At 36.0% G+C, this 23,648-nt stretch overlaps 1 protein-coding gene across 1 annotated transcript in view; it reads right to left on the bottom strand.

The window, feature by feature from the left end:
• Positions 1-23,648, bottom strand: part of LOC6565535 (adenylate cyclase type 9) — a 42,689-nt gene that overhangs the window by 18,037 nt on the left and 1,004 nt on the right. The window contains exon 2 of the mRNA XM_001992648.3: positions 11,453-11,746. Coding sequence (XP_001992684.2) covers positions 11,453-11,461 — 9 coding nt within the window. The 5' untranslated portion in view covers positions 11,462-11,746. The remainder of the gene's footprint in view (positions 1-11,452; positions 11,747-23,648) is intronic.

The raw sequence follows: 23,648 nt of genomic DNA on the forward strand, positions 1-23,648 counted from the left end.
ACAATAGTAATAATAGCAACAATAGTAACATACGGTTGACAGATGACGGACGTGAAGCGTATGTTGGCCGGCCGTTAAAAGATATGCGATAAGATCGTCGGCATCGGCTGCTGTGTTTGCCAAGTCAACTGACGTAGGTGTGTATGTTTGTGTGTGTGTGTGTGTGTAATATGAGAGATGATAATAAAATGCATTGCTCACTTCGCTGAATATTTAAATTGTGTATCTTGGGGCAATTTTGTTGCCATAGCAGCAATGGGAGAGGTAGAGAGACAAAAGGGAGAAATTGAAAAGATAATTCTCGTATGATATTATGACACCTACGTGAAGTGAAGGCTTAGCAAGTAAGAATGCTCGAGTCGTGAGTGCTCGACAAGTAGATACCGAGAGATATAGAGTAAGCAGCAAGTAAATATATTAATCCGCTCACAACACACAACTAAGTTTGAATTTCTAAGTTTTCTTCGACTTTTGATAGATAAATAATTGGGTTCAGGGTGCCTCATAGTACAGATATAATTTATAATTTTATTTAGCTGTAAGCAGGTGCACTGCGTCTGTAACCCTTGGCAATCCGAAGACAGATTTTGTTTATTAAAAAAGAAGACTTGTACAAGTAAATCGATTTTGCAAGTCAGGTACAGGAAAACACAATAAAGTAATTTGCAAAGGGATTGATTGTGCGCCATTGAAAGAATTTTTTTTATAAAATTATAGAAATAATTTCGACGCACAGGAGCTTTGCTTTTAGAAATCATAATAAATGTTATAAGAAAAGTGTACTTCGAAAGACCGTAGAGGCAAGAAAATGAATTAATTATTCTCTCAAACCTAATTGTTTGTAGGTTTCACAGGTAAAATATATTGCAATTTCGTGAGCTCGATATGAAAACAGGGCATAAAGCTGTATTGTGTTTTTAAAGCACAATTCGGAGATAAGCACGCTCACTTGCCAAGCACATGCTTCGGATACACCATTAATGGGATAAAAATGATTCTCGTGTTCGTTTCAAATTACAACACACTCACAACATCAACTTATCGACAACTGTTAAGATATTGAAACCATTGGGCAATATGCAAATGACGTGATTGAATGAGCATTTGATTAGTTTGTGAACATCTTTCAATTTGTTAGCTTTGTTTGACCATGCACAATCACAGCTCTTGTTAACCGTTTCGCCTTCTTTTCACATACACAAACATTTTAGCCTGGATTGGAAGATTCAAGGAACCCGCTCTGTCTTGCTCTCTGTCCCACAGTTGTTTTTCAATACGTGCAAGTTATTTTGAATCACTTTATCGCGCTTTTGGTTTATTTTTAAAATATTTTATGGTAGCGCCATTTACCTGCTTTTTCGTTGCTGTTATTGTTGTTGCTGCCGTAATTTTATGAGCATTGCTCTCCGCCTGCAGATTTATGTCAGTAGCTTGTTTAGTCCTTGGCACATACACACGCAGGTACATGCTCCCTCCCACTCCCCCACTCCCCCTCTCCCCAGCAACCGTGCTAGCCGGCGACGTCTTCTGCATTCCGCTAAAAAGCTGTTTAAATTCTACTAAATTGTTGCCCTTAAATTGCTAAAAGATTTTGTCATACATTTTCTATCGTTGTGGTTTCTACTACTCTGTTTCTAGCAATACTCTGTTTGCAAAGAGAAAACAAAGTGTTTCAGTTTTGAGCAAATTCATTTTTTTTACTCATATACATACATATGTATACGATTTATCTTCTAGTTTTAAAAATACATAAGCTTAGAGTGTCAGATTTGGTGTTATTAAATCCACAATCGAAAATGTTTTGTTTTTCACCTGTTGTTAGCGGGAAACAGAGAATTGCCAAGTCGGAAGAGCGCAATGTTTTTACTTGGTCTTATTACTGTGGTGTTGGCTTGCACAGTTTGTCACGTTGCTGTTACGTGTTGGTTTCATGCCGCAAACATGGTCAGGATCTAGTTCAAATGGGGGGGCTACATTGCCTACACTCAGAAAAAATAAAATTCTCCTAAAATAAATTACAAAAATATGCTTTTTTTTTTTAAAATTGTCGTTTTAAGTTTCTGTTTCCAAATTCAACCGGTTGTATCTTCGCCAATAAGATAGAGATAAATGCAAGAACACACACATATATATATATATATATAGAAAATAGTAAAACGACTTGCTGATTTAGATAGCGAGGTTCGAATCGACGTTTTTTAACGTTCTTTATACGCATATAAAAAAATTACGCCTTAAGCGATACATATTTTTTATAAATTGTAGAAAATTGTGCCATGGAATTAAGAAAAGAAACACCCTGATTTTTTGAAATATACTTTCTGAATAATATTTAAAGGTGAGTTATCCGTGAAACCAATTGCCGATGTTTTTCTGAGTGTACGACCGACTTGCCGATAAGACTCCCGTGTCAACATTGAGGAAATTGCGTGCCGCACATTTAATTGATTACCCAACAACCGGACACTGCAGTCCGGCACAGGCATTGTTCCGTTTCGACTGTTGTGGGGCTCAGGCAACTGAGGCGTAAGAGGGGCACTACAACCCTAAGGCAGTGTACATATATACATAAAAATAGATAGCAATTGACGTATTTATTCTGATTAAGCATTTCTCCCTGTTTAAGAAATTGCGCTTTAACCGCGTCTATTGGGAATAAGAAAGACACTTGATGAAGAATATCTCGAGTTGTTGCAAATGGTTGAGAAAAAGTTCGGCAAAGAACTGTGAATTTGATTAATTTTAGTTACACGTAAATTCAATTATTATCTCAACTAACAGTATCTTTAACAAAACAGTTAGGGAATGCTTATAACTGATCAGCGTTCTCAAATTGAATATTTTGTCACTAGCAAAATGTATGAAACCTGTATAGAACTTGTCCTTACCAATAATGATCAGTGCATAAAGATAGATTGGTTGGTATTATAGTTGAAGCTTCCACTGACTTGCTTAGCCAGCCAGTCCATTTTTAGTTGGTTTTTGTAATTTGCATTGAAGTCGAGATTGATATTAACCGGAGCTTATCAACAGTTCTTGTGTTAACCCATTTGGTCAATGCTCATGGGTATCTTCGTTTCTTTGTACTTGGCGCTATCATAAAATGCGTCCAGATTGCAAATAAATCCAATTAAATTAGCAACAATCTCAAGTGGGAGTTCGATGAATGTACGCTTGCTGGGATTGAAACTGGGATTGGGATTCGGGATTGGCTGCTGCGAACTGGTTGAGTAATGGTAACTGCCCCTTCAGTTACTTTCACCAATATTACTTTCAATTTGCTTTTGTTGTAAGTCCATGCGTGTATGCCGATAAATATGCACATTGGGGCAGAGTGAAAATGATAAAATAAACATTTGTTTTCCCTAACCCTATTGTAATTCGATGACCCAAAAAAAAACAGATTTCTTCACTTCTTCTTCAGCAGTTAAAATAATAGTTTACTTGTTTGAAAATCTTAATTATTACAGAGGTGAAATATATTAAATTACATATTTATTATTTCAAAATTCAGTTCACTACAACCTAATGTATATAAATAGTATTGAGATCCACTGTGCCTGTCCGACTCCGTATGGACATAATTTTTATGTGCAATTTTCTTTATGCTCCTTTGTTTTGCTTTTGTTGTACGTGATTCAATAGCGAATTAGTTTGTTTGTCTGTCTGCTTATCCTTTGATACAATGGGTGTTCACATTGAATACACGCACCAGTGTACAGCAGGCACTTACATTCGATGTTATTGCCCAAAAGCATTCCGCATTCGGTTTCAATACCCGATTTGGCACGCATAATGCGTTTTGCCTCGGCTGCGCCCAAAGGTATGCTACACCCATCGACCAGACTGCTGCAACTTGTATTATTATGTGGATATACAAAAATACACATATACACATATAGACAGTCTGATTAGAATGAAAATTTCATGCATAATATTATCCTATTCAATGGAATTTATAGACTACTTGGTCCGGTTGCGCTACCCCCTTCAGCCAAAGCAAAAAAAAAGCTATTGCAAACATTAATCCAAAGACTGGAAGTGGGGCACATATTGTGATAAATTATCATTAAAGTCGATTTGATTTATTTCAAAATGCAATTCAATTTCAGCCTGTTGAGAACCCATTTGCATCGGGAATAAACCATATTTTGAGTATCAAAATTTGCACTATATTTGAATGCATTCTCAGTTAATTAACTTTGGTGGAAAAAAAAGGGAATTAAGTTATACTTGTCATATAGCAATTGAAATGTGTATTATTATATTTAGATTATACGCCGCATTCAACAATGAGTCATATGCAAATACAGAGGACGAAGACAATGAGATTGTTGACGCAGTCATAAAACTTGCTTAATTGATAAAAAGTTAACAGTTGCAACTTTTTCATCTGCCTCATTTGTCATTTTTTCATTGCATTTTTTATGTCAATCTGTTCATTATTTACTGTTTTTGATATGTACATTTACTTATGTTGTATACCTACAGCATTGTCCAGAAACTCATACCCATACATTAAATTTGTTTCAATAGTCATTATTCAACTTATTTTGGATAGTCTGGGTGGCTGAGATTGAGTAGTATCTGTGAATATGTGCGTGAATGGAATATGTTGAATGTGCATGCAGTACATGAATGTAAATGGGAAATCTGTGTTAATGGCAGCCCCTCACTCGAATTTGTATACTTAAAAAAGCTGTAAGTGTAATCGACCATCCATCTACGTCTCTCGGTTTAAATTTTGTATGCACGCATCTGGCGAATGACAAGTAGACAAATGATCGCCATGGCAGCGAGTTGATTGGCCCTCAGAGCGGCCCAGTGGCTCAGCAAAAGCTCAGTTTCTGCCCCTGGCAGTTACACAAATGCAACTAAATGGGAGACGACCTTTGACGCACTGAATTACTGAATTCCACTGACTAATACTGATGGACCAAATGATGATGGGTCTATTGTTCACAACACTTGTTCTAGCTTAGGTTCTTATTCCATGTTCCCGTTACAAATACACAACAAACAACAGATTACGTAAGCCAGAAGCTGAATAAGCAGGCCCCTGAAAATATAAGCATTCCCGATCAACACCACTAGCAGAATCCCTTTGTAGGCTCCCTGTGATCAATCGGTTAAATAAAAACGAATAAGAAGGCTGCAATGGTCTTGTGTAAAAGTACGTAACAGACAGACCGAAAGGTGTATATTATATATTCTTGATTGGGATCAACAGGTGAGAAATTATTTCCCAAAAACAAGAAAACCTTTCTAGCTTTCATGGCAATTTTCTAAAATTCAGGTAAATGTTTTTTTTCTGAGTGTGGTTACAGGATATTTGCTGGCTGGTCAAGCTTGATCGATGACAATATTGTTATGAATTGGAGCTGGTAGCCAATCCTGCTGCTCCTACCTGACACACAAGGAAGGCTAACAACTATTAGAATAATTGTGAGTTATATAACAATAATGTCTATGGTACCATAAACAATCTGTCAAAGCTGTCAGAGCAACGATTATGCCAATTGTTTACTCACAGCTAACCCCCCATTTCGCATTGAATTTTTGTTTGTAAGGCGTCATAGTTTCATGGCTCGCTTGCCAGGAGCGCAGTACAGTTAAAGCTGCTACAGGAGTTAGAGCAAGTCTACGCAAGGAGCAGCTGTAGCCGTATTTGTATTTGTATTTGTATTTGTGTTATTTGTTTGCACACTTGAGCAACCACGACGACAACAGCAACAGCAACAGGAACACCAAAAACAACAACAACAACAAGTACAGACAGCTGACATGTGTGCTTATCACTTGAGCAGACAGTGCAGCTATGTAAATGTTGGCAAATTTACTAAACTGCTCCGTTTTGGACGAGAGAGTTCACAGCTTATTAATTGTCGGTGACGGTGTTGGTGTTGCTGATTGCCGCCAGTGCTGATTGCCTTTTGGTTGCTCTTTCTTGTTCACTGCACTCAGAAAAAGAATCGTTCTGATTGTTAGAAATTCACCTTATTGTTCAGAAAGTACATTTCTAAATGTAAAAGTTGTGGCTTTCTCAGAATCGGAGTTTGTATTTCGTAATCTCATTTGAAAAAACAAATCTCGCATATTTAGAAGTTGTTTTTGAAAACAAGAACAACTTTATAAATTTTTTTTTTTTTTTTGAGTGTGGCTGCCTCACTTGCTGAGTGAGAGGCTCACACTCGGTGTGAGTCCAAGGATCAGGACAACACGGCTGAGCGACATTGGTGACGACGAAGCTAAACTTTTAATTGGAAAAGTTTTGAATACGCACAGATAAACACGTAGGGTGCTTCACATCGCGACATCTACACACATATGCTCCAACCAAGCACACGGAAATTGCATGTAACCCGATGAAATTATGCAAAACACACAAATAATTATTAAAATGTGTTTTATTTACAATTCAAGCGAGAAAAGACTTCTTAAGTGTAACAAAATGGGAGCATGGGAATGCAAAGACAACAATTAACAACCTCTCAGTCGGACTCTGAAACAAGTTGAAAACATGTGAATCTCTTTCAAACAAGCTAATCGGTAATCCACTTTTGAAATTAGTTGAATCGAGATTGTGGGAGACATTGACTTTTTCAATTGTGTAGGCCAACATTGTTTATTGAATTTGCTTTACAAAAATTGTAATGTTTATTTTATTAATGTCAACCAAAGTCAGCCGACATCAAAATATACAAAAAGAAAATATTGAATTTAATTATTTTAAAATTAAAATTTGAAGTATATTTGAAAGAAGAAATTTATAAGATTTCTAGGGGTATTTAAATGCAAAATGGCCCCAATTGGTTACATGAATTGGGGAAAACACAGGAAAATACGCACAAAAAAAATTTGTGTAAATTTCTAAAGCCCAACCACAAATGCATACGTCAATGCATGAGACAGGACGTTTAAAACTGAGTTCTTAAGTATGACTATCAAATTTTAATTTATGATCAAGAAGTCAACTTTAATTACTTTCTTCAGTCAGTCTATTAAGTGGCATCCCATCGAGCGTGTAACTAACAACTTGAGCAGAGCTACGATGAAATGACACGACGTTACACTAAGAGCAATCCCATTGGATCAAATTCATTTTACACCATGACAAAAAAGCAAGTAAGCCATGCAGTCAGCATTGAAAGGTCATATCATTATATGTCAAGCACAACTTGACATCATTAGCATGCTTTAGTACGTTGGAATATAATATAGCACATGGAAGGTCATTAATAAATAAGTTAAAAACGACTGGACCCCTGGAGTAACCCAGTTCTTTTACTAAGATACTCAGAAATCGAGGTAAGAAGGTTTGTCGGGAACCTATAAGGTTTAGCTTATGAAGCTAGAGACACTGATTAACGGATTCAAAGGACTTTTTCACATCAGTTTGCGTTTTATTCTCAAAAAACCCTGCTGGAAAGGTGAAATAATAGACCTATATAAGTGTTCCAATGAACTGTTACTATTTTCTCAAATGCCTTTCATTATTAAGGAAAGTGTTAAAATTCACCAGAAGTTTTTACATCAGATTTTGTGCTATTTTTATGGTGAGGTATATCCTTCCAAACAACGGGGAAAGAACAAGTAAATAATTTAAGTTTATACCTTGTTAAACGTGGTAAAGAGATAACTATTTTTATTCTATTTGAATCAATGTTCTATTTTGGATTTCTTTAAATCTTATAGGTTTTTCTTAAGAAAGCTAAGAAAGTGCACAAATTTAATCTGATGTTTGATCCATATCCGTATTTATGTGAAACTCGCAGCAACTTCAATTGCATACCTTAAGGGCATTTTTAAATGTCTAAAACTGTCAGCTCTCAAATTACTTTCACGAAAATATGCTTCAATGGCTTTTAAGAGCAACTCCGAGTATTTGCTCCGCTTCCACCAACCCCCCAAGTCGGCTCATGACTCTGAGAATGTCACCGAAGCTTGCCCGTTAATTGCACCACCCTGTAATCGCCCGATTTGGCCCCCATTCGGCGTTGTTGTCTGAGCTCAATGGCAACGTCGAAGCCATGAATTCATAATAAGTTGTCGCTGCAGCAGCAGCCATCCAAATGACGTTGGCAAAGGAAACTTGACTTGCCTTGAATATTGTTTGACATCCTGCAAGCCAACACGCTAACATTGACATTTATTACTAAAGCACGCTGTCCTCATCCTACACAGCGCATTTCACTCATCACAAATCAAGAAATATTTCAGTTATTTCTCGATTTGCATATATTTAATCATCAGCTTGACTAACATCACAAATAAAACTATCTTTGAAAGTCCTTCTGATATTTGTCACGTCGAAATACAATGGATCCGGAGATGTCTCCTCTAATGCGATGCACATTGGGAAAATCGTTCAAGACTTCTTTAAATAAATATATTACAAAATTTTGAATTTTCCAAAAATAAATATGAAACCCGACTTCAAAAATATTCCCAGAAGCGTTTAAAAATGAGTTTAATAATAAATCTATAACATGATATATATATATATATATATTAAATGTTATTCAAACATTAGTTGACTGCTTATTTCAACACTAGAGTAATATATGTTTAAATCATTTAAGTTGTTATTCTGAGGATGCCTTTGCATTTGTTGCAATGGCATTTCAACGGGGATTGCTCTCCTTTTTTCGGATTGACCGCAAGAACAAACGGAAGCTCAGTTCACAGTGGCTCAGTGGCTGTGCTCAGCAGTTGGAGGTTGTTGCTTTCGGTGTGTGGCATAGTTTATGATTACAATATTTTTCATAGCATACTTGCAGGCGACTCGTAAACAACAACCGACATTGCCAACTGGCATTCCCATGTGCTCTGTTTGTATAGTTGTTGTTGTTGTTGTTTTCATCGCTGTTGTTTGTTTGGCCTTTGCCCTTTGCTCTTTTATTTGCTTATCGTACCTTCAGTGCTGTGTCCTTTTCCAAGCATCGTCACCGTGGCAGTTACTCAAACCAAACACACAACAAAAAAAAAAACACCATAATAAGAACCTGACTTTCTTAATTTCAGTTTAGAGCACTGAACAAAAGTAATTTTTTAAAGTGCTGAATTTTCTTGAAAGCTTCAAAAGTGTTTTTTCTTATTCTTGGCTACTTTGAATGTAATTTTGTCTTTTATTTTTTTTTTTAGTCTAATTTGGTTTTTTTCTACAAAATTATGTATTTGAGATCATCCAATCCAATCCAACTTAATGCAATAATTTTTTAATTGCATCATAATATTTATGTGGATGTTCTTTTGAAGATGCAGTCTAAAATGACTTTACATTTCTGGATACAGAAAAATGCACACACATCGATGATTTTATAGCCGTATTCCTCTATTACAATTTCATTCATTCTTAAATGTCTAATAATTGTATTTTATTTAAATCGAGCGTTAAATATAGTTATGACACATGTTCAGGGCACGCGTCTTTCACCTCTGCCGCCCAACGCCTCCCAACCCCATACAAATTTAAAAAGCCTGTAACTTAATCAGTTTATGCACTTAAACTATCAAATCGCTTCAAAAAAATTGCTAGAAATTTCAAGGGCTGTCCCCAAAAGAATCAGATGTTATTAATTTTGAAAGCTATACAATTGAAAGATGGCATTACCGAACTGGTATCAGAGTATTTCTCAGTCGGTTATGTCTGCCTAGAACGTTCTCACTTTGCTTTCCATTCAATTCCATTGCAATTAAGACGCGACGACTTGTAGACGACAGCTGTTCGGTGCAAAAGAAGTAGGAACAATTTGCATCGCTAATGATTCAAGTGGGTCTTTTATCTGTGCCAGCCACCTGCCACCATCATAAAATTCTCATTAAACAATAAAATCAATGTGCAGAAAACTGATTAAGACTGTAGGCGGCCCTTAAATTACCACAAATCCTCATCATTGTTGTTTTGATATCAACTAATTTCAAATATATGCCTGTAGAAATGCTTTAGTAGCAAACTTTTGTAATAATCACATCAAACTTAAATTTTACAAAACTCAAATATATCTATGCGGAGCAAATCTTTTAGATTAAAGATGCGCTAACCTTGGAATTTAAAATTTGTATATTTAAAAATTTGAATGGCTTAAAAGTTAGGTTCCAGTTCCGATTACCACCAGCTCAAAAACATGTGAATGTGGCAAGTGTATCGAAGTAAGATCGACATAAGAAAGTTTTTATTACCAGAATTCATCTATCGAGCGACTATGCTGAGATTACATTTAAGATATGACATTTTGATCCGATTCGAAATGCACAAACATACATTGCAGAAGGTTAATTATATATGTATATAATAAGTGCGAATGTGTATCACGACTTTCGATTGGAGCACGCTTTCTGACTTCGCTGGATGTGGTATCCAAGCACTTTTCGGCTTGTACAAGTAGAACTCGAGAGCTTAGCAGTTATTGTGCCGTTTGTCCAGTGCTGGCTGCTCGACTGCCGCATGAAAATGTAAATTTGCTCAACAAAAAAATTCGAACAATGTGTGCACAACAAACCCTCCTCTTCCTCTTGCTCCTCCTCCCCATTCTATGCGGCTATCCGTTAACACGTAACCTGGCAAGCACGGAGTTACCGCAAACATCCTGTGGATGGCCACAGGCTGAGTGGGGCATGGCTGTGTGGGAACATGAACTCGTTTCACCCACTTAAAAATGGCGCTGGACAGAACGGACAGAGCTCGCCACCACTTGGCTTACTGCATAAATCATACGCCAAGAACGCAAAGCCCTGCCTCATAGCCTCATAGCCCCATAGGATGCATGGATATGCGATGTGGGCCAAATGAATTTGTAAACAGGTGCAAATTAGGTCAATATTTGTAGAGTGGCGACAGCTGTTCGGAAAGCCAAAGGCGCCTGTTGCTACTGCTCCGTGTCTAAAATAGTGTGTGTGTGTTTGCGTGTGTGGGTATGTGTGGGTATGTGTGTGTGTGTGTGTGTGCGTGTAAGTGTCGCATACATAAACATGAGACATGAGCCATGAGACATCAGACATGAGACGTCGACATCAGTGACCCAAAATTCAAATGTTTATGCGGGGCCAAAGAAAGAGGAATTTACCAAGCAATGATCAACATATTGATCAACATAGTTCTTGTTGTTTTCCAATTAGGAACCACAAAAACAATTCAATACAATTATTCACATCATTTCGAATTGCTCACTTTCAAATTCATCAATGGGTATCTAATGTAGTTGTAACTGCTTTCCAAACCTTTTCAGATAGAAATTTTGCCCACGAAATTGCAATGCATTTCATTTGTGGAACCTAAAAACAAAAAAGTCTGCTGAGAGCGAAAAAAATTTCACGAACTGGCTTACACCTTTATTTAAGTAGAGTTTTTCAATATAAACAAGTTTTTTCAATGTGAAAACAGAGTTTTAAGATATTACAGATTCGTTGCTAGATAGATTGTATATAGTCTCGAAACTTTCTCAAAACTTACCTCAGACATTTTGGGTTATGTTGCTGCCGACTTTGTTCGTTTGTTTGTTGTTGTTAATTATTTGTTGATTGGTAATAGTTGAATTATTCAGGGCTTCTTAGCTGCAATCGATGGCAGCTGCTGCTGCACCATGCTACAGTTGCATCCTGGCGAGACATGGCGAATGAGTAACATTCGGGATACCTAATGCAAGTTCGTTGCTGCTGCTGTTGCTTTTGCTTTTGCTGCATGGAACCTTCATGCAACAAGTGGCACGGCATATTTCCAGCTGCTGACCGCCTCATCGCCGCATGGCTGCAAAAAGAGAAACATCCAACACAGATTACAGTCTGCACCTGGCAAATATATCAATAAAACAAAACAAAAACAAAACAGGTAACAGGCCAACTTGTCGAACTCATCGAACCCGTCGAGTCCAAGAATCTTTGGGTGATAAATTTAAAGACGTCACGGTTTGGATGCCATTTGCTTGTGCACTTTTTGTTATCACTGATGTTATAAATCTTTGTGCTGTTTTTAATCAAGCGTTGATATAGATTGTTCTAGTCCTGTTTCACTACGATTGATTTATGCAGGCAACAAAGCATTTATCGGCTAAAGTGTTGCTTCCATATTTTCTTTCTAAAAATATTACATAATAATTTAATAAATAATCGCTTACATTTTTATAGCCTACATTAAGTGTTTAAGTATATACGTATATAGTTCTTCAGTAGCAAAAGTCGGGTCGACATAATCATGCCACAATTCCACCTGTTAAAAGCTACCCCTTTTACCCATTTTGTAATGGATACAGGGTATAAAAATGGTATATTGCTCGTAACACTTTTCAAATCGAATATCGTACTACTTATTCGAAGACTCTGTCCAGAAGGCCTTATGAAAATCACCCGTTTTGTAAAAAAAGAACAAAAATCGATTTCTAGTTGAAAAAATACGGATTTAAAAATTGAGGTTTGCATTTATACTTTTTGTAAGTATATTTCAAAAAAGAAACCGAGTATTTCTGCAAAGTACAACAAGTACAAGAAAAACCGAATATATTTGGGATTGCCAATTTTGATTTTCGGGAATTTATTTGGGGAAACCAGAAAAACTTTCTGGTTTTGGGAACAGTGTAAACACGGTTCTGAGGATATGCAAATAATAATAATAATAATAATAATAAGCATAACAATGATTATTATGTGGCATAATGCACATCAATGTCCCGCTTGAAGCAAGACACACATTAATGGGGCACACATGCAAGCGCACACAACACACACACAAAACACACACATCGGAGCAGTGGGGCCGCCACGCAGCAAATAATTTGAAATAACAATCGAATTGGGAAATGACTTTATTATAATAATAACGAAGAACGAGGTCGTTGGTAATGATTACGTTTTGGGGGTACCTATGGGAAGCTCACGTGTAATTACTGATGAAAATGTAAATAGATCAGATACATTTCAGCAAATGCGACAACAGTTTTATTTCTAATGTCAATCGTACGTCTAAGCTGAACTTCGACAAATTGTTGCCCACTTTAACTATACAAAATCGAATATGAGTTTTGTGCACTTGTCGATGCGAAATAAATCACCAATAATGCAATTTCCACAAATAAATATAAATAAAAAGCCATGTCAATATTATAAATTATCGCTTTTATTGCTGTCGGAACTAGATTTCGATCGATATTAGGGAAACAGGAGAAGTTATTCGGAAATGATTGAATTAAAGTCAATCCGCATTTGGTACACGAAAGCTGATAAATATGTAGCTCTTATAGTCGCTCATATAGACATGGCTAGAATATATACTTTACCTTGTGCCTTTAGCAACTTCGGTATATTTTGTTAGCCTTATTTTAGTTGGTAAATGGTATACAGATTTCATAAAGCTACATTTTTACTGCTACACACTGTTAAATGTTGACTTTTCAATATGAAAAATACACTTTGTCGTTTTTCCTTGTAATTTGAGTAAATTATCTTTAACTAATGACAGTTTTACCAACTGTTTAGCATTCCACAGACGACATGGAGTCGTTCACGGTACCAGCCTGTGACCTGATGATGATCGCATTTGTGTTAATGGTCTTAATCAAGTCGACAGTTCAATTGTCGATGTTCAATTGGGATGGAAACGTTCAAGTTCGAACGTAATCAGTGGTGGAGTGCTGAATTTCTTCCAAGAATTGTTTTCACCGTGAAATGATTTCGAATTGAAACTCTGACCTGTCGTTGAACAAATTTTGTAGAGCTTGAAATTTGATTGTAACCACAAGTGTTGTATGTTGGTGTGCAAATTTTCATTATAAGCTGTACCCATTGTAAATGGCTAAAAGAGGTATTATGAAGTTGTACAGAAGGAATCATCTCTGCCCTAATAAAGTATATATTTATTTGAACAGCCAAGCCGGTCTATCCATACTTGCCTGTCTGCGTTTTCGTGTCTGAATTTCTATGTGTAATAAGGATTATGATTGAGTTAATTTTATTTTCTTTATGATTTAACAGCTGGATGCAGGGTATCTTCTAGCAAAACCCCCTTGAGTAATGCATGCTTACATGTTGTCCATGTCGTTTTCTGCCATAACCAACGAAATTTGAGCGAGTGAACAACGAACAATCAGCTGCGGGGGGCAACCAAAAACCAAGAAATCAAGTGAGACAAATTCACAGAAGGCCCAGAGACGAAGGCCAATACACATTCCACACAATTTCATCACGATTGCGATTCACCGGAAAAAAGGGCTGTTATGAAGGTGTGCAAATGCAAACAGGCAAAATTAGAACTCTTTAAACCCGTTAAGTATATATTTATTTATATGTATAATGTGTTGTAATTTTAGATTAAGGATTAAGTATAAAATAATTGATTAAAAACTATAAAATGTAGAAAAATAATTCAAAATAATAACTGGGAAATAATTGGGGAACGTAACAAAAACAAAAGGTTGGAGAAAACTTCGAAAAAAAACCCAATCAGACCAAAAATGTTCAAAAACAGAGGCGTCGATCTACCCATTCTCGTCTGCATCATCCGCAAACTACAGATATTTTATCTTTATATATATTAAATATACATATACTTGGATGTAAGCACCACAAATGTCATAGCCGATCCAGTCGGATCACTATCACTATAAAGATTAGATATATACATATATAAGGATATATAAGATAAGATCCCATCGGATCAATATCACTACAAATATTAGATATAAACATATATATAAAATATATAAGGATATATAAGATAAGATATCAAGTTCTTGAGTATGAAAAAGTTTTTTGTATACCAAGATATCCAAACCAAACCAAGTCAATATGCGTGTTTTAAGCTTCTCATATGGACAACAAATCCTAAACTCGGGATTACAATAACTAATAGATTCCATAATTAATAAAATATAAATAAAATTAGATGCAAAAATATAATCGTTCTTACTTGTCTTTTTAATTTCTAGGCATTGAGAGATTTGAGTGGAAAATATTATACTCATTTTCCATTTTCTTTGAGTGTTCAGGGTATATGACACCAGCCACTCTTGATTGGAGCACTCTTCATTGTTTGCTTTGTCATTGTAGAGCCAGACACTTTATACACAACTCCCAACGCCTTACTTAGGGTGTTATGAAGTTGTCCAAAAGTGTGTGACAGGCATCTTCGACCCCACAAATTTGGCCATGTCCGTCTGACCTCCTAGGCGAGCTCTCTCGACTAGCGCATTCTTATTCTCTTTTCATTTTTGACTCATCTCTGACGTCACATGAATAAAACGTTTTTATGAGTATTTATTGAAACTAGTTTGAGGCCAGCCTGAGGATACAAAACAAAATTGAATTTGTTTTGAGGCGGTTGAGTCTGTAACTGCTGCTGTTTGGCAGCTGTGCTCTCATCTGATCAGATACATTATCTCCGAAAGCTCCATATCAAATTACATTGCGCTCAGGCACTTGAGAAGCTTCGTTCTCTACTCTATCTCTCTCTTTCTCTCTCGACTGCTTTTGCTGCTGTTGTTGTTTTAGTTAGCAACCATTGTCAACAGAAGCTGTGACTGAGCTCCCCACGCTGTGCACGCTGTTGACGTATGTACAAATGTATGTATGTACGTATGATTGAATGTATGTATGTACGTATGATTGAATGTATGTATGTACATACGTCATTGTATGCGCTGCGTTGCGTCTACGCTGCAATTAAGTAGTGTCGGGTGCGCTATTCTCGCCCACAGACAGAGTGCACTCAATACTCTCAATGCCTTCGCTTTCGCATTCGTTCTCCTCCTCCTATCTCGCTCGCTCACTCGTATCCTCTTACTGTCTGTCTCATGTTTTCCACTTGTCGCACTTGACTAACAACAGCAGCAGCGGCAACAGCAGAACTTTAAAGCGTTTTGTTTTTTGTAACATTATTAATAGGGATTATGTCATTTGTCAAAGTGCATTTGTTGGCTGGCAATATACGAATTGCAGCTTGAAAGGGATCATTGTGGATTGCGAGAATAATAATAACACAATCGAATAATAATATATATTTTTTATTAATGTTTACCATTTGATAAGTCGTGGAATTGAAAGCGTATGTTTTTTATTTTCTATGGCTCGATAAATATCGATCCATTTTACAAACGATAACATTGGTCAATCGCTACGGCATATGGCTTATCACACAGAGCGACACCTGGCGGCAGGCATTGCAATCAACGATGTGAAGCGCTCTTCACATAGGCAACATCAACATCAGCATCATTTCCAGCTGTTAGTTGATAATCAAGACATTGTTGCGCAGATGTTGATGTTACTAATTTGAATGCTCTGCCATTTGTAGCGTCAATCTCACGCATCTTTCATAAGAATTCAATATATACCAATATATATATATATATATACATATGTGCCTACAACAACGCATCCTATTTGCAAAATAGAACAGATAACTACAAAGATTAAATATATTGTGCGAATCATTCATTAAGCTATTTAATATTTGTTCGTAGGGTATCTGTCTCGAGCTGAGAGAGCTATCAATGTTTGTTGCCTTCGCTTCTGGCGCGTGGCGGCTTTTGCTATGATTATGCATAAATTTGATATTAATATTTAATATGCGGCATTAGCCCATAATTGTGGCACAGTGACAGTGACAGTGGCTAGATCCAAAATCCACTAATACAATCACACGCTCAGCTCTCAGACACACAATGAATTGTCAACATTGACAGTGAACTGATTTTATTTTATTATATTTATTATCGCACTGCAAACTTGCTCAGTCACAAATTACAATAACAGAATATATTTCACTCTTAATTTCAAAAATATTTCGAATAATTTTCTTTGTCTTTTCGTTGTCAATTTGTTCTTGTTGTGTTTGTTTGTGTGGCTCTTTGTGTGTTTTTATGTAGAATCCATATTTGCCAATCACAAGCTAAACAGGCACAACACACTAACTACACTCAGATAAAAAAAAAGTTCCAAGTTTTTGCAAATCACCAAACATTTTGCTGGTCACCATATTATTCAGATAGCAAATTTCTAAAATTTATGATTATGGCTTGCAAAAACCTAAGATTTCCAATTCTAAATTTCTAAAAACTAGGAAAGCTTTTTATTTTTTAGCGCATTTTACTAAAATCGATGCTGATTTTTTTTTCTGAGTGTAAGAACAAAAGTTGACGCAGTTGCTGTCGCTGACAGATACGGCCAACTTTTCATCCCGTTTCAACCCGTTCAAATCAAACAGTTAATTAAGATTCCAATTGGGACTTTTGAATGTTTTATGATATGCAAATAGAAAATCAGCCAAGATAATGCAAGCAGACCACAAGTAAATAACGAAAACCAATTTCGACGGGAGCAAACATTGTTTGTTCTTTCAAAAATGTGGGATGAGACGCGGTGCGATGGGCCAAGTGAAACTGGATAAAAATGGGCAATCAGTTAACTCATGTCATTCATGACAGGTCTGCAGATGAACAGACATATAATGTCCAGCTTGATAAGACTGATGACCAGATCAGAGTACTAGATTCAAACTCACCAGAAAAAGTATATAAAGAAATTTAATTCCATGACAAACTATAGAGCTCTTAAGGAAAGAGAGATCAGAAGATCTCTGTTCTAGAACAAACCTAAATAGGGATACGTAAAGTGGGATCATTAAAAATATAAATGCATCACCATCTGTGTTTATAAGCGATGGAAAGCAAACGATTTTTATGGGCTCTATGCGTATCTGACTCAATGGGCCGATGAGCGAGCGATCATCATCATCAACATAAACAGAACGAGCGAATTTTTATCACAATCTATATTAAGAATAAAGGGAAACTTGAGGTTTTACTTTACATATTACTACTAAGCTGTGAATGTTTAAAAAATGTTGGTTTGAGTGGTATTTTTCTTCTTTGATTGATTTGAATACACCCAGATTTATATCATTTACCTTCTTTTTCATTTCAAAATGTAATTTAATTATACAATTTTAATATTATATATGAAACATTTTTTTTTAATTGTGGAATAAATTAAAAAAAAAAAGACCTTGTCTGACGCGGACATGGACAAGTATGTATATATATGTATAATATATGTACATACCTGAGATACTCTTCTATATTCGGCATTAGAGCATAAAAATCAGTGGTATATGCTAATTTAGTCCTATGTTTATGATTTGTGTTTATGTCTAGCGGACCTTCGAATAAACTCTCGCACGTGTATTTAATGCTAGCCATAGGCCCGTATTCGAATTTGGCTTCGAATTCGAGAACGACAACCAGCATTGTCAATACAATTGCTCCCTGTTATTTGTGTTAATGTTGCATGTTGAATGAGTATTGAGAAATTCATTATTAAACATTTGTTTACGCCGCCACACGGTCATGAACTTTAGGCACAAACTCGAAAAGTTGAAAGATAAATACGCGCCAAAGTGTAAATAGGCAAAACAAGAAAAAAATCAAACATATCAGAATATAATTGTCGGGCATACCCGACTGTGTAATACTCTGATCTGATATTAAAAAGGGTTTGCCTAAGACAGATGTGTTAAATCGAAGGTACACGCAAATTAAAACATATTTATTTGTATTTTTGCTTAAGATTGTTAAATTATTCAGTTTATCTGACTATGGAAAAAGCAGCAATTATTCCATTTTTAACACTCAATTCTCTTCAACTTCTTTACCATCGAAGCCTAAATGCAAAAAAAATATAATTAACTAAGTTTAACTGAGTAAAGGGTATCTCCTCGATCTTTCGAACAGAGCACGCTTTCTCGAGTTCTTGGTGGCATTCAAAAGTAATTGTTGCCGCTGCTATTAAGAAAACATTCAATGTACGAAAACAAGTTGAATATTTACATTTGGCAAATTTTCGATCGGGATGGGATGCAAACAATATGAGCCAATCTGTAAATTGTCCGGTTGAAGTATATATATATGTATGTTTTTATATAATAGAGAATTATAGACATGTACATCTAAAATGCTGACAGCTAGCAAATGGTTTCATTTAGACGCCATAGGGAATCTAGCTGCTCCTCATTAAGAGATTTTATATAATATATGTTACTATTCACGGATGTCTAAAAAAATAATTTTGTTTTAGCCCACTTAAGAAAACATAACCTTAAGGCCTGTAGATCTATATATATATATATATATATATATATATAGAATTTCTTCACGAGCCCAAAACTTATCTTCCTACTCGCTTGTATGCCTTAACATCTGCCTATCTGTGTTTCTTATGCAACCTTAATACATAATAATAATCTCTAAACTTGACCAATATTTTGCAAAGGAATAGCCAAAGTTTGAAGATTTAAATTTCATTAACAAACGATTCAAATCCCGGCCGATTGTTCGTATTGGAGATGAAATATCCTCTAGAGTTTAACAAGATGGCTTCAAAACTGAAACCCAAATCTTCTCACAAATCAAATTTCCCCACACTCAGAAAAAAAAATTCCGATCGATTTTTTCTCTGAGTGTAACCAATGAGCACTCCAGTCGGTCAATTAGTCTGTCAGTGAGGACAAACTGACCAAATGTTACCCGTTTGAATAAATTCGAATGGGAACAGGGTATGCAAAGGTGTTGGCAAGATGTTGCACGCAATGTGCGTGTGTGTGTGTGTGTGTCTGTGTATGCGTTTGTGTGAAACAAAAGCGCAATGTGCAACATGAAACGGAAAGCTTTTGGTAATCCGATATCATCATTCAATTCCTACGCAAGCAGCTGACAAATCAACAAAGCAACAAAAACTACAACAACAACAACAGCAACAAGTCGATAAAGTATCTTGAGAGTATGTGAGAAAAGTGGCCTCAAGTGGGGAAATCTGTCGAAACGTTAATTTGAGGCTATTTTTAGATAATTATAATTTACTTTGAAGCAGCAACTCGAAATAGGCGAGAAAAACTTTTGCACTTCCATGAAGCTTTCAGCTCTCCACAGGTGCTAACTGATATATAAATAAACAAATTGTATGTATATAATGTAGATATATGTGTGTGTGTGTGTTCAGTTAGTATATTCTGTGGCCAATTTGTGTTTTTGTTGAGCATTGTTCATTTTTTCATTTACAATTACAATGCAGTCCCTCATTAATGTAGTTGACCAAAATTGTTAATATTTTGACTTATCCAGGCATTGGCTGACCCTGACCATCTTCCCTTTGAAAGTGTCAACTTTTTGGGGTGGATGAGCCAAGAGTCAACAGTTAAGAGCCAAGAGCCAATTGGCGTCTAATCAAATGCATGACCCACAAAAATGATTGGCCAACGATTTTGTGTGATTGATTGTAATTGATACTTGATCTGCTGAAGCGTATAAATGACATTTTAGGCATACGCATTACGTCACCTCGCCGCAGTCGTAGTCACAGTCACAGATTCAGTCAGATTCAGATTCAGTCTGATTCACGACTCGACTCCCGGCGATTGACTTAGAACCACAACAACAGCACCAGCAACAACAACCACAACAACAACAAGCCAAACAAGTAAGGTGAGAGCGCTCTAGTTGATAATGATGCCTAACTAACAGATACCCTGCACTCAGCTGTTAAATATATTCAATTGAATTTATTGTATTTCTGGCGAAATATTTGAGTTTATTGGGTTTGCACGAACATCCAAAACCGATTATTTTCAATTATCGATATATTGATCAATAATTACATAAATAACTTTATTTATATAGAAAACTAAATCAATATTCCAAATTGCATGAAGTAATTGCAGAAGTAATTCAATGAAATTAAATCTTTTTTCACTTGTACTTGCCCTTCGATCGATTGTCCAAAAATTACATCGATCTCTAGCACAATTGTAAATCAATCGACAACATCGCTATTTTTACAATCGGTTTACGTTGAGAGAGTTACGTAAGTACCACTCTCAATTGTTATAATGTGTTATACTGTTATAATATCTTCCCACCTATATGAGAACGTAGAGAACCTATAGAGAGAGATGGCGCATTAGAAATAGTTGCAGGAAACAAATACATATTTTTACAGTTTTTAATATAAATTAGTCAGTATATGTAGATATAAATATATGGATGGGATGTTGTTATCTAAGAACTTGTTATATTTGAAATATATATTTATATATTTGTACTTGTGGTGGCAACCACAATTGTAGCTGCAAGTCTTGAGTTCAATGACACATTTTTGAATTGGATATTTGGCTTATTGGATTTCAATTATTCATATTTGCAGCTCAAATGTCATGCTACATGAGTTAATTTTGGACCAACAATTGATAAACTACTCTATTTAACTATACTAGCATCAAGATAACTTAACGATTTTGAAGCCTCTTAACTAATAATAAAAGCAATCGAATTATTTAATAGCTTTAATGAGAACAGAAAGGCAATAATTCAATTCGTTTCAATGTGTTCACAAAAATTGAATACCCGCTGAAAGGGTATAATAAAAACCTAATTTGCAAGCTGAATAACACCAAAAATCGATCAGAATTCGACGATCTGAGCAACTGGACAGCTGGACGGACATGAGAACCCGCTTCGCTTTGGCTTTGCTTTCAGTTCGAAACGAGACAAAACGAAACAGCTGTTTTTGCAGTCGCTGCCGACGTCGTCGTCGTTGCTGCTGTTGATGTTAATGTTAATGTTAGTGTCGCTTCACACTTCGGAAATTTGTCGAGAGGTTTTCAGCGACAAAATCGAAATCTGAAACTGGTCTTAAGCGCGTGCGTCTCTCAAAGTATCTGTGTAGCTGTATTTTGTTTGTATTGTGTTTGTATTTGTACAACAAATCGCACCATAATAAATATGTACATATTAGTTTTAAGTTGTGTATGTTTTCATTTGAAGTTTTCCGAAACTGATCTTACTGAACTCAAGACGAAAAATTTCATTTCAGAAATAGAATATAAACGCTATCTTCCTTTTTTAAGTATATTTTCTTTGTTCGTTATTATCTATTTCCCTCTCCCAATATATGTATCTCTTAAGATCGCTTACAACTGTAATTAAAATGTTAGCTGCTGTTGTGATATCATTTACAGATAATATTTGCAGAGCTGTTAAACTGCAAAACTGTAGAAGAACTCAAACTGACATTGAGATGCTTACGTAAGATTATAGTACTGATGTTGTTGCTGCTGTTGCTGTTGCTCCCGTCGCCGCGTCTAGATTATGTGCAAGTGGTGTGCGCACTTTCGTAACCCTCCTGCACCCTCCCACCAGCCCACTGTAAACGCCTGCTTAACGCATGGGTTGCCAGACAAACGTCAAGCGTTGAAATTCAATATGAGATTAGTCAAACGTTCAACGTCAAACGTATCGGCATTACTTGCTTACTTAGTATAAGTATGTGTGTGCAATGTGCATTATACACTCGGAGAAATTGTACATTTTATTCAACTTCAATTTAGGATTGCTTCAACTTCAATAGATCGAGAGAGAGAGAGAGTTACGTCTAGGCTAAATCTGTGTTTCTCATACGATCTTAATACAATGTATTATGTATCAATTGGTTGGCTATATCTCAATGTTCAAATATACAAAAAGATAATTCTCAGAAACGAAAGTATCTTATTGTTCTAGGGAAAGCAGGGAGGCGGAGGATATGCAGCTGCGAAAAAATATTAGATCCACAAAGATATATTTTGTTGCTGATCAAAGGAAAAAACAATTACATTTGCAATTTTTTCAAATTTTGATTTTTAATTTAATATTGTTTGGTATTCTCTTTGAATTCAAATAATAGCACCACTTATGCATTATTTATAGAAATCGATATGTTAAGCAGATTTGCGATTATATACAACATGTGTTTAAGCGATTTGACTTTAAGTATCTTCTTAATAGTGATAATTACGATAATTATGTTTAAAATAAATCCAAAACAATCTATAGAATGGGACGTGAATATCATGAATATCATTGTGAATAAAGGGAACGCAATTAAATACTTAATTATTCATTTTATTTTATTAACTTATGGTGTCCACATGCTGCATGCTGCTTGTGACAGCAGCAGCAACATATGCTGATATGTTGGCCTTTTTGGTCTGTTTTTGTCTAAAAGTTTTGACCATGGTTTTCCTGCCTTGTTGTGGTCAAGTGCCACTAAAAATGTGGCATGCCGCGAAGCGCGTGTGAAGTGGCCCTGTTAACGACTGTTGCAGGGCACAGCAAGAGGCGATGCCATTAAATGGCATTTAATGCATTTGACCAAAAAGGAAATTGCTGCTTTGCACCTTCTTCCTCCTCTTGTTTTTCTTCTTACACATGTTAACTGCTTTCGCGTAATTGCAAGAAAGAGATAAACAGCAATAGATACAGTGGGAGAAAAGGAGAGGCGGTGAGAGATACAGATCATGGTGAAACTGTTGAAGGTGGTAGCTGTTAAGCAGCTGCAGTAGTTGCAGTTGCTTGTGTTTTTGTATATTTGGTTTGCATTGTTGCAATTGCAGACTGCAGAATGTGTTACATTACGAAATATTTAATACGGATACGGTTCACAGGCAAAACTTAGCAGCTGTTAAGTGTGGTCCATCAACATAAACCACCTTGCGTAGTTAACCCATGCACAGTTCTTGGATAACAGCAGTAGGCGAAAAGCGCAACGAAGAGCGAGCGACGCGCATGAGAAGAGAGACTAAGAGAGAGAGAGAGAGTTGATAGTTGACAGTTGAAGCTGAGAGTAAGCAGGCA

The sequence above is a fragment of the Drosophila grimshawi genome, unplaced genomic scaffold (genome assembly GCF_018153295.1).
Source record: "Drosophila grimshawi isolate 15287-2541.00 unplaced genomic scaffold, ASM1815329v1 contig_848, whole genome shotgun sequence".
Classification (NCBI taxonomy): Eukaryota; Metazoa; Arthropoda; class Insecta; order Diptera; family Drosophilidae; genus Drosophila; species Drosophila grimshawi.